This window comes from Pelodiscus sinensis, chromosome 2 (assembly GCF_049634645.1).
Source record: "Pelodiscus sinensis isolate JC-2024 chromosome 2, ASM4963464v1, whole genome shotgun sequence".
In the NCBI taxonomy this organism is placed as follows: Eukaryota; Metazoa; Chordata; order Testudines; family Trionychidae; genus Pelodiscus; species Pelodiscus sinensis.
Genome location: NC_134712.1, coordinates 256270394 through 256282627, shown reverse-complemented (window position 1 = coordinate 256282627; position 12234 = coordinate 256270394). Strand labels below are relative to the sequence as shown.

At 69.4% G+C, this 12234-nt stretch overlaps 1 protein-coding gene across 1 annotated transcript in view; it reads right to left on the bottom strand.

Moving 5' to 3' along the window:
- MYO1G (myosin IG) overlaps positions 1-12234 on the bottom strand; it is a 64852-nt gene that overhangs the window by 48986 nt on the left and 3632 nt on the right. Inside the window, 5 exon segments of the mRNA XM_075922999.1 lie at positions 2623-2718; positions 3528-3581; positions 5723-5888; positions 6128-6221; positions 6649-6857. Coding sequence (XP_075779114.1) covers positions 2623-2718; positions 3528-3581; positions 5723-5888; positions 6128-6221; positions 6649-6857 — 619 coding nt within the window.

Sequence of the window (12234 nt, the reverse complement as noted above, 5' to 3'; positions counted from 1 at the left end):
GGGCTCGCCAGCTCCCCGCCCTGCCCCCCGGCCCCGCCAGCGCCCCACGGAGACCCAGGGCTCGCCAGCTCCCCGCCCTGCCCCCCGGAGACCCAGGGCTCGCCAGCTCCCCGCCCTGCCCCCTGGCCCCGCCAGCGCCCCACGGAGACCCAGGGCTCGCCAGCTCCCCGCCCTGCCCCCCGGCCCCGCCAGCGCCCCACGGAGACCCAGGGCTCGCCAGCTCCCCGCCCTGCCCCCCGGCCCCGCCAGCGCCCCGCGGAGACCCAGGGCTCGCCAGCTCCCCGCCCTGCCCCCCGGCCCCGCCAGCGCCCCGCGGAGACCCAGGGCTCGCCAGCTCCCCGCCCTGCCCCCCGGCCCCGCCAGCGCCCCGCGGAGACCCAGGGCTCGCCAGCTCCCCGCCCTGCCCCCTGGCCCCACCAGCGCCCCGCGGAGACCCAGGGCTCGCCAGCTCCCCGCCCTGCCCCCCGGCCCCGCCAGCGCCCCGCGGAGACCCAGGGCTCGCCAGCTCCCCGCCCTGCCCCCCGGAGACCCAGGGCTCGCCAGCTCCCCGCCCTGCCCCCCGGAGACCCAGGGCTCGCCAGCTCCCCGCCCTGCCCCCCGGAGACCCAGGGCTCGCCAGCTCCCCACCCTGCCCCCCAGCCCCGCCAGCGCCCCACGGAGACCCAGGGCTCGCCAGCTCCCCGCCCTGCCCCCCGGAGACCCAGGGCTCGCCAGCTCCCCACCCTGCCCCCCGGCCCCGCCAGCGCCCCACGGAGACCCAGGGCTCGCCAGCTCCCCGCCCTGCCCCCCGGCCCCGCCAGCGGCCCACGGAGACCCAGGGCTCGCCAGCTCCCCGCCCTGCCCCCCGGCCCCGCCAGCGCCCCACGGAGACCCAGGGCTCGTCAGCTCCCCGCCCTGCCCCCCAGAGACCCAGGGCTCGCCAGCTCCCCGTCCTGCCCCCCCGGCCCCGCCAGCGCCCCGCGGAGACCCAGGGCTCGCCAGCTCCCCGCCCTGCCCCCCGGAGACCCAGGGCTCGCCAGCTCCCCGCCCTGCCCCCCGGAGACCCAGGGCTCGCCAGCTCCCCGCCCTGCCCCCCCGGCCCCGCCAGCGCCCCCCGGAGACCCAGGGCTCGCCAGCTCCCCGCCCTGCCCCCCGGCCCCGCCAGCGCCCCCCGGAGACCCAGGGCTCGCCAGCTCCCCGCCCTGCCCCCCGGCCCCGCCAGCGCCCCCCGGAGACCCAGGGCTCGCCAGCTCCCCGCCCTGCCCCCCGGAGACCCAGGGCTCGCCAGCTCCCCGCCCTGCCCCACGGAGACCCAGGGCTCGCCAGCTCCCCGCCCTGCCCCCCGGCCCCGCCAGCGCCCCCCGGAGACCCAGGGCTCGCCAGCTCCCCGCCCTGCCCCCCGGAGACCCAGGGCTCGCCAGCTCCCCGCCCTGCCCCACGGAGACCCAGGGCTCGCCAGCTCCCCGCCCTGCCCCCCGGCCCCGCCAGCGCCCCCCGGAGACCCAGGGCTCGCCAGCTCCCCGCCCTGCCCCCCGGAGACCCAGGGCTCGCCAGCTCCCCGCCCTGCCCCCCGACCCCACCAGCGCCCCGCGGAGACCCAGGGCTCGTCAGCTCCCCGCCCTGCCCCCCAGAGACCCAGGGCTCGCCAGCTCCCCGCCCTGCCCCCCAGAGACCCAGGGCTCGCCAGCTCCCCGCCCTGCCCCCCGGCCCCGCCAGCACCCCGCGGAGACCCAGGGCTCGCCAGCTCCCCGCCCTGCCCCCTGGCCCCGCCAGCGCCCCGCGGAGACCCAGGGCTCGCCAGCTCCCCGCCCTGCCCCCCAGAGACCCAGGGCTCGCCAGCTCCCCGCCCTGCCCCCCGGCCCCGCCAGCGCCCCGTGGAGACCCAGGGCTCGCCAGCTCCCCGCCCTGCCCCCCGGCCCCGCCAGCGCCCCGTGGAGACCCAGGGCTCGCCAGCTCCCTGCCCTGCCCCCCAGCCCCGCCAGCGCCCCACAGAGACCCAGGGCTCGCCAGCTCCCCACTCTGCCCCCCGGCCCCGCTAGCGCCCCGCGGAGACCCAGGGCTCGCCAGCTCCCCGTCCTGCCCCCCGGCCCCGCCAGCGCCCCACGGAGACCCAGGGCTCGCCAGCTCCCCGCCCTGCCCCCCGGTCCCGCCAGCGCCCCACGGAGACCCAGGGCTCGCCAGCTCCCCGCCCTGCCCCGCGGCCCCACCAGTGCCCCGCGGAGACCCAGGGCTCGCCAGCTCCCCGCCCTGCCCCCCAGCCCCGCCAGCGCCCCACGGAGACCCAGGGCTCGCCAGCTCCCCACCCTGCCCCGCGGCCCCACCAGCGCCCCGCGGAGACCCAGGGCTCGCCAGCTCTCCGTCCTGCCCCCCGCCAGCGCTGGAGGGGTGAGCTGCCTTCCCCACCCCCGGTGCACGGGAAGATCCGCGCTCCTCTGGCCCCATTTCCAAGTGACTATTGATCTGGGGGGCCCAACTCCAGACCCTGAGAGGGGCTGATTCTTGCGGAGAAGGGGGGCTCAGTGCTTTGCCCAAACCAGGCAGGGGCTCTGGCTCGTGGCCAGGCCATGGTCCCCCTGGTCACCAGTGGCTTGGCAACCCGGAGGAGCCTGGCACGGCCCCCCCTTGCGTGGAGCTGGCACTCACGTTGTTGCTGGTGCCCTCTCTGGTGAAGCGGTAGGCGGCAGGGTCTCTGCAGAGATGCAGGGAGGCCAGCTGAGCGTCCGAGGCCCCCAGAAGCAGCTGTGGGGGAGAGACGGGATGGGACCCCCTTGTACTGGGCATGCGGCCTGGCACCCCCTGTGCCACGGCTGGAGGCCGGGGAGCTCGCCCAGCAGAGCCCGGGCAGGCGGGGGTCCTGGGGAAGGGGTCGGAAGTGGGGGGCAGCCGGCTGGGCCCTGTCCTTGGGGTGGCTGAGAGCCCAGGGCAGTGGGCGCCGGAGGGAGTGAGGCTCGAAAAGGCGCCGGAGCTCACTTCCCTGCACCGCTGAGTCCCCAGCCTGCAGTTCCCCGCCAGGGCCGGCGCGCTCCTAGAGTTGCCAGATACCTTCCCAAAAAATCCCGAACAGGCAGGGAAAAATTGGTTGAGCAGAAAAAAAGGGAGACCAAACTTGTTAAGCGAAAAAAAAAAAAAAAAAAGAGGTCGCTGTGCCTTTAAATTCCCGCGCTCCTTGCTCCCCCCCGCCCTCGCAAACGCCGCTGGACGTTTCCCATGTCCGGTATTCTCTGCTTCTTTTACCGGGCGGAACCCAGACCCCTGGCAACCCTGCGCGCTCTGAGTCAGGGCCGTGCAGCAGCAGCGGGAGCCACGGGGGCATGGCCAGCACGTCCCCGCTGTGCCCGATCCCCGGGGGCGCGGGACCCCCAGCCAGGGCCCTGAGCACCAACCAAGGGCCCCATGGGTAAGTCCGGTGCCTGCCGGGCCAGACGGCGGGAAGCCCACAGGAGGCACCCTGGGGGCTGGTGGCGAGGGGCACACGAACCCCCCTTCCTCCCCGCTCGTCCCCAGAGCAGCCGCCTCCGGGGAGCCCGCCCCAGGCCTGCCCAGCTCACCTGGTAGAAGGAGTGGAAGTTCCTCTCGCCCGGCTGCTGCTTGAGGATGCGAGACTGCAAGGAAAAGCGGAGAGAGTCAGTGCGGGGGTGGGGGTGTCTGGCAGCCCCAGGCCGGCCCACCCAACGCCATGGCTGCGGTGCCCAGCCACACGCCGCTCCGCGGCCCGCTCTGCTCCAGGCACAGACAGCGGGCGGGCGAGACCGGAGGAACGGCACCCGGTCCCTGAAGGCGGGCAGCACCCCAGAGCGCGGGCAGCCGGCCGATCCTCCCTTGGGCCTCAGGGAGCCCCCCCCGCTTTGAGAGTCGGTGCCTTGCACAGCGGTGTGGCCGCCGGCCTGGCCTTCTGGGGGGCACAGCCCAGGGCCTGCCCCCGGGCACCCTTCGAGAGCCTGGCCTCTTCGAAAGGGCAGAGGAGCGAACTCCAGTGTCCTGAGGAAAAGGCCGGAGGCGGCACAGCCGGTCTGCCTGAGCGCCCACAACGGCCGGCCGCCTCCGCTGAGGGGTGCGCCAGGAAACCGCCGCCGCCTCGCCCCCCAGAGGTGGCCGCATCCCGGCCAGGGGGAGGCGATTTCAGTCTGCGCTTTGGGGCCCATGGGGTGCAGAGATGCAGGGCAGGCCTGGGAGAGCGGACCAGGCCGGCGCCGGTCACCGGGAGCAGCGGAAGGACCAAGCAGGAGCCCTGGAAGGGGTCCAGGGTCCCCCCCGCCGAGGTCGCGTCTTTCCTTAGGGGCTCTCCCAGCGCTTCGCAGAGGCAGGGCAGTGGCCTCGTGTCCAGCAAGGGAAGCGGGCCTGGAGATGAGCAGGTTACACAGTGTGCCAGCGCCCGTGTCCTGACCCCCCCGCCCTAACCACTAGCCCACGCTCTCTCCCCTCGCAGTGCCACACGACCCCACTGCACAGGAGCGGCAGGGCGCCGTGAGCCTCCGTCCGTTGGATGCCGAGGAGGCGAGGCTGTTGGGACTGGCATGTGGGTCCCAAAGGCCCCCGCAGGCGGCAGGCCCCGGCCAGACACCCCTCTCTTCCCTTCTCTCCCTCCGGCTGAGACCCCCCGAGCCGTTCCCAGCCAGGGCTGCGCAGGGAAGGGGCCGGCCGCCCGGTGGTGGGAGCTGACACGCCGGCGTTTCCAGGGTCTCTCGGAGCCGTCCCAGGCCGTCCCAGGTGGGCGCAGCTCAGAGAGGGCCCCCGGGACGGAGCCGAACTAGGCAGGGTCGCGTGTGGCGGAGCCGGGCTCCTGCTCCCCTTCAAATCCAGGCCGGGGGGGGGAGCCGCTTGCTCAGGGTGCGCGGAGGGACCAGGGAGGGACTCGTATTCCTGGGGCCTGGCCCTGCCGGCTCGGAAACCAGCTCTGAACGGCCCCGTTCCCCAAGCCTGGATCTGCGGCTCCGTCCCCCACCAGGTGAAGGGGGCCTGGCCCCAGGCTCTACGTGCAGCGGCGGAACCAGGAGCGGCAGGGAAAGGCCGTCGCGTGGCCACCAGCTGAAACTGCCCTAAGGCCTGGCAACGAGGGCCCGTTTCCGACGGGAAGCGTAATTCCCCGGGGCCACGACGGATCCGTCCTTCCTGACGCGCCAGGCCAGGCCCGAAGCAGGGCCGTGAACCGGGGTTTCATTACGGAACGGGCCAGCGCTGACAGTGCCATGGTCACACCCGGGGCAGCCGTCGGCTCCTTGGGAGCCGGTGCACACAGGGAGCCGGCTTTTAAGCCAGATCTCCGCGCGTACCAGCTCCCGCCTGCCCTCCGGCCTCGGATCCAGAGGCAGCAGCGTGGGGGGGGGGGGACTGGCTTTTAAGCTGGCTGCCCATGCAGACCGGGAGCCTGCGTGTAACCGTGAACGTTAACCGACGAGCCCAGGATCACGATGGCCCCGTCTGGCTCAGGGACCCAGGACACTGAGCAGTCGGGCGTCCGCACGCTGCCGGCTTTGAGGAGCGGCCGACTCCTGCGTCCCCTTCCGCGCCGGGTGAAGAGGAAAGGGGCTGCCGGAGACCAGCTCTGTCCAGCCCCTGGTGACAACGCCTCTCCCAGCAGGGAGGAGGGGATCAAGGCTCGTATCCCGCTCGGGGGCTCGGCCTTACTGCAAACTTTCCAAAGCCTCGGCCAGGCCTCTCGCACCCAGAGCCAGCTGGACGCTAAGGCCCAGGGTGCTGCCACGCACCTCCCGCCCCCTCCGGCTGCCCTGCCCCCCGGCCGTACCTTCTCCAGGAGGTAGTTGTTGATGTGCCCGCCGGTGGGGTCCCCCTTGAAGTCGAAGTCGATGTCCATGTACTTGCCGAAGCGGCTGGAGTTGTCGTTGCGGTTGGTCTTGGCGTTGCCGAAGGCCTCCAGGACGCAGTTGGATTTCAGCAGCACGTCCTTCACCCTGGCCGGGCGGGGAGCAGCAGAGGGACGGTTACGGTGGGGGCGGGGAGGAAGGCCATGTTACCCCCGGACTCGGGATGGGCATGTCCTTAGGCTTGCCCCCAGGACAATACTTAGCACCTGCCCTCCCATGAGGGGACGAGGGAGTTGACCAAGGCCACCTGGCAGCTCAGGGGCAGAGCCCGAGTCTCCTGAGTCCCCGCCCGGTGCGGTAGCCAGGCTGCCGCTGCGACCTCTCACCTCTCCACCTCGGCCCTCTGGCTGGGGTTGGTGATGGCGGCGATGTACTGCATGATGTATTTACTGGCTTCCGTCTTCCCCGCGCCGCTCTCCCCTGCGAGACAGACAGACAGGCTGGGAAGAGGCCAGCGGGACGGGCAGGGCGGGGCTGCCCTGGCCTAGCGCCCGCCTCCCTGGAGCACGCCCAGGAGGTCCCAGGCCACGGGTTAGCTCCCATGCCCCATGGCGGGTGGGCAGGCTTGGGTCTGGAGCCCACCCAGCCTGCAGAAGCACACCGCTCCGCCCGCCGTCCCTTGCGCCCAGCCTGGCCTGGCAGCAGGGCGGGGCCGGACGCCGGATCAGTCTTTAGTCTCCTGCAGATTTGCTGGGGCTGGGCTCTGGGTTTGGGGGCCCCTGGCCCAGGGCTGGTCTAGCTGCAGCCTGGGCGTCGCATCGGGCCAGGCCGGGAGCAGCTGGGGGCCAGGCAGGGCGGTGGGGGCGTGTGCGTCAGACAGACAGCCCAGCCGCCCGCCCCCACCCACCGGAGATGACGATGCAGGTGTCCTTGGCCCGGCGTTTCATGGCCTTGTAGGCGGCGTCGGCCACGGCGTAGAGGTGCGGCGGGCGCTCGTACAGCTCTCGCCCCTGGTACTGCTCGATCACGTCCTTCCCGTACAGCTGCATCTGCTTGTAGGGGTTCATGGAGACCACCACCTCCCCGATGTAGGTGTAAATGCGCCCCATCTCGAACCTGCGGGGAGCAGACACAGCCGGCTCCAATGCAAACCCCGGCTCACCCGCGGCCTCCTGCATCTCCCCAGGACGGGCGCCGGCTCCGGGCTTTGCCTTCCGACAGCCGCACAGCCCCACGCGCTGGCACGGCCCCACCAGGCTAGGGAGCGGGGGCCCACGGCACAGCCCCTTTGGGCACTGCCCGTCCGACCCACCCCCTGTGGCATGCTCCCGCTGCGGGATGCTGCCAGGCCCTCGGAGAGAGGCACATGCCAACCGCTGGGCTTTGTACCTTCCCAGGGAGCCGCTGGCTTCGACTCTGCCGGCGACAGGGTACGGGGCTGGCTGGACCCCGCTCTGATCCGGGCACGCTGTCCGGGGCTGTCCGCCTGAGATCTGCTGGGCCCCACAGCCACCGAGCCAGACCCGCCTGAGATCTGCTGGGCCCCACGGCGCCCGAGCCCGACCCGCCTGAGATCTGCTGGGCCCCACAGCCACCGAGCCAGACCCGCCTGAGATCTGCCGGGCCCCACGGCCGCCGAGCCCGACCCGCCTGAGATCTGCCGGGCCCCACGGCCGCCGAGCCCAACCCGCCTGAGATCTGCCGGGCCCCACGGAGTCTGAGCCTGACCCTCCTGAGATCTGCCGGGCGCCACGGCCACCGAGCCCGACCCGCCTGAGATCTACTGGGCCCCACGGAGTCTGAGCCCGACCCGCCTGAGATCTGCCGGGCCCCACGGCCGCCGAGCCCGACCCGCCTGAGATCTGCCGGGCCCCACGGCCGCCGAGCCCGACCCGCCTGAGATCTGCCGGGCCCCACGGCGTCCGAACCCGACCCGCCTGAGATCTACTGGGCCCCACGGCATCTGAGCCCGACCCGCCTGAGATCTGCCGGGCCCCACAGCCACCGAGCCCGACCCGCCTGAGATCTACTGGGCCCCACGGCGTCTGAGCCCGACCCGCCTGAGATCTACTGGGCCCCACGGAGTCTGAGCCCGACCCGCCTGAGATCTGCCGGGCCCCACAGCCACCGAGCCCGACCCGCCTGAGATCTGCCGGGCCCCACAGCCACCGAGCCCAACCCGCCTGAGATCTGCCGGGCCCCACGGCGTCCGAACCCGACCCGCCTGAGATCTGCCGGGCCCCACGGCGTCTGAGCCCGACCCGCCTGAGATCTACTGGGCCCCACGGAGTCTGAGCCCGACCCGCCTGAGATCTGCCGGGCCCCACAGCCACCGAGCCCGACCCGCCTGAGATCTGCCGGGCCCCACGGCCGCCGAGCCCGACCCGCCTGAGATCTGCCGGGCCCCACGGCGTCCGAACCCGACCCGCCTGAGATCTGCCGGGCTCCTGTCCCCGGTGAGGGTGGGGGGGGTCACAGAAAACCTCTTGGGGACACTTTCTGAGGCGCTGACAAAGCCACTGACACTTACTGCCTCGCTCTCTGGGACTTCCCACCACCCGCTCTGCTGGGCCAGCTCCCTGGTCCCCCCGGCCAAGACACAGGGCTGAGTCCCCCCCAGGAGCACAGCCTCTGAGGGTATGTCTACACTACAGCGCTAATTCGAACTAACACATCCAGACTAAAAAACTAGTTCGAATTAGTGTTTTGCTCATTCGAACTAGCATGTCCACACTGAGTGGACTCTGAACCGGGCTTAAGGATGGCCGGAAGCAGTGCTGGCAGGGCATCAGAGGAGAACTTAGAGCGTGGAGCTGCTGTCTCAGGCTAGCCGAGGGCTGTGATAAAGGGTCCCGACCCCCACCCCGGACAGACAGTTCTCAGGGGTAACCCACTTGCAAAGCAGTCCTGGCTTGGAGTGCCCTGAGTGCCCACACTGGGCACATCACAGCACTCGGCCATCAGACCAGCTGCACTTGCCGCAGGCTGCCATCTGGGGAGAGGGGGCAATTGGGGGGGCTGCAGGAGAGCTTCCACCCCCAGAAGCCCGCAGAGCCAGCCCAGTCCTCCCCATCGGGGGCTCGTACCCCATTCCTCCCTCACCTCCTTCCACTTACCCTTCGCTAGCCCCCCTTCCTGATGTAAAAAATAAAGGACAATTGTGTTCAAAAATAGAATCTCTCTTTATTGAACAAAACTGGGGGAGACTGGGAAAAGGAGGTGGGAGAGGAGAAGAGAGAGGGTGGGAGAGGGGAGGGCAACTACAATGATGAGGGGTTTGGAACAGGTCCCATATGAAGAGAGGCTAAAGAGACTGGGACTTTTCAGCTTAGAAAAGAGGAGACGGAGGGGGGACAGGATAGAGGTCTATAAAAGCATGAGTGGTGTGGAGAGGGTGCATACAGAAAAGTTCTTCATTAGTTCCCATAAAGAAGGACTAGAGGACACCAAAGGAAAGAAATGGGTAGCAGGCTTCAAACTAGTAACAGAAAGTTGTTCTTCACAAAGCAAAGAGTCAACCCTGTGGAACTCCTTGCTGCAGGAGGCTGTGAAGGCTAGAACTAGAACAGAGTTTAAAGGGAAGTGAGATAAAGTCACGGAGGTTGGGTCCATGGAGTGGTATTAGCCAGGGGGTAGAAATGGTGTCCCTGCCTGAAGTTTGTGGAAGGCTGGAGAGGGGTGACATGAGATAAATGGCTTGGTCACTGTCTTCGGTCCATCCCCTCCAGGGTCCCTAGGGTTGGCCGCTGTCGGCAGACAGGCTACTGGGCTAGATGGACCTTTGGTCTGACCCAGTACGGCCATTGTAAGCTGAGGGCTCAGGGTCGGGGATCTCAGTGGACCCCCTTGATTTTCATGCCAACCTGCTCCTGGGTGGCCAGGCTGGCAGCTCTCCTGCCCTAGACGGCCACTTTCCTGTGCCTAGTGTGGAGGTCGTGGACAAGGTCCATGATGTCTGCGCTAGCCCAGGCGGGTGCCCGCCTCTTGCGGTCCCGGGCAAGCTCCCGGGAGCTGCCAGCCTGGTCCCGGGAAGAGGGGGAGGGCTAGGGGGCATCGGGTGGCTGGCTCGAGCCGTGCCAGGTGCAGGGTCTGCTAGCTGGGTGCTGGCAGGCTTGCACCTGGCACGGGCACCGTAGCCAGCCCGTGCCCCTTTAAGGGCTCCGGGACCGGGAGGGGGGCAGACGAGTTTCCCTGGTGTTGGCCAGAGTGGCCACCAGGGAAAGCTGGGGAGGGCTAGCCTCCCACTAGTTCGAATGAAGGGGCTACACACCCCTTAATTTGAACTAGTAAGTTCGAACTAGGCTTAGTCCTCGTGCAATGAGGTTTACCTAGTTCGAACTAAGCGCTCCGCTAGTTGGAATTAAGTTCGAACTAGCGGAGCGCTAGTGTAGCGCCTAGCAAAGTTAATTCAAACTAACGTCCGTTAGTTGGAATTAACTTTGTAGTGTAGACGTACCCTGACACTCTTCAGGTCTCAGGAGATGTTGTTTCATCTCAGCACCCACTCCCCACGTGAGTCGTTAGGCGAGTGCCCGTTAGCACTGGCAGGAGGGTGGGCACGCAGACTGCTCCCCCAGGTAACAATTAGTCAACAATTAGGAGAGGGCTGCAGGCGGAAACGGGGAAAGTCAATGACAAGTGTAAAGTGACTGAGACGCTCGTAGCTAGTTCTACCCCCTGACGCTTAGTCAAACCTCCCCGAAAACTGCTCTGATTCCAGCCAGACCTCCAGGCCGGGGAAGAGCCTGTTTCGCTGGGGCCTCTGGTTCGTTCTCTTGGGAGGGCCTTGCAGCCTAAAGAGCCTCCTTTTGGGCAGGAATTCGTTGCTTCGACATTCCCCCCTTCCGGGGAAAATGACCTGGTCAAACCCTACCAGTCAGCAGGGTCCCATGACTTCCTAAGGCCAGCCGGGGCTGAGACCTAAGGCAGTGGTCCCCAAACTTTCGTGGGTGCCGGGGGCCCAGGGGCGGGGCTGCTCATGTGCCGGGCATGTGGGGGCGGGGCCGCTCATGTGCCGGGCATGTAGGGGCGGGGCCACTCACGTGCCGGGCATCTGGGGGCGGGGCATCTCACGTGCCGGGCATCTGGGGGCGGGGCCGCTCACATGCCGGGCATGTGGGGGCGGGGCCGCTCACGTGCCGGGCATGTGGGGGCGGGGCCACTCACGTGCCGGGCATGTGGGGGCGGGGCCACTCACGTGCTGAGCATCTGGGGGCGGGGCCACTCACGTGCCGAGCATCTGGAGGCGGGGCCACTCACGTGCCGGGCATCTGGGGGCGGGGCCGCTCACGTGCCGGGCATCTGGGGGTGGGGCCACTCACGTGCCGGGCATCTGGGGGCGGGGTCACTCACGTGCCGGGCATCTGGGGGCAGGGCCGCTCACGTGCCGGGCATCTGGGGGTGGGGCCACGCATGTGCTGCGCGCCCAGGGGTGGGGCCACCCGCGCACCCTGAGTCCAGGGCCAGCACCGCGCATGTGCCGTGCGCCGGGGCCAGCCCAGATGTTTCGTAGGGCGCACATAAATGTGCCGTGGCGCCCGCGGGCACCGCGCTGGGGACCACTGACCTAAGGCCAAAGGGGCTGTCTACACATGAGCACCCAGACCTTGCGGGAAACTTCCTGGGCGGCTTTCGCGTGCACGTGTAAAACCATCAACCAGGGGTGGGCAAAGGGGACTCCACGGGCTGGATCCGGCCCACGGAGGCCCAGCCGCTCCCTCGCCCCAGGCCAATCAGGACGCGGGGGCAGGGGAGCGCACAAAGTTTCCTCCGCACGGCTAGGAGAACACGGCACTTTTCTACGTACCGCACGCGCCTCTGATTGGCCTGGGGGTGGGGGAGTGCGCAAAGCCTCCTCCCACCCAGCCAGGGGCCTGGCTGCTTAGTGGGAAGGGGAGACAAAGGGGCTCCCCCACCCCCTTCTGTTTTAGGCCCCGCCCCTTCTGCTTTAGGCTCCGCCCCTTTGGGGCGGCCCAGGGCCACTTCACAAATGTTTGAAGTGGCCCCTGGCCAAAAATTATTGCCCACCCCTGCCATAAACCATCCTCTGCCCCACATCTCTGACGGCAGCCAGGAGCAATACCTACGCAAAACGAGACACCCCCAGCAGCTTGTGGCAGTGAAATCCATGGGTTACATGAGGTCGGCAGCATCTTTGAGTATCCATACGTCAATTCCATAAAGCGGGGCGGGGGGGGGATCATCACAGCCCCATCAGCCAGGACTGGAGCCGGGGTGTGTCCGTGTGGGAGGGAGGGTGGGGCTGCTGCTAAGGGCAAGGTCCCGGAGAAGACGAATGCCCCCAAGGGGTCGCTGGCAGACGAGGCCGCTGCATTGCAGGTGCTGAGAGCCAGGGCTGAGCTATCAGGGTCAGAGGCGAGCTAAGCGCTGGTGGCATCTCCCACATCCTGCCCCTGCGGCCTCTCCCCCTTCCTCTGAAGCAGCTGGTGCCAGCGACAGGAGGCCGGCTGACATGGACCAGGGTCTGATCCAG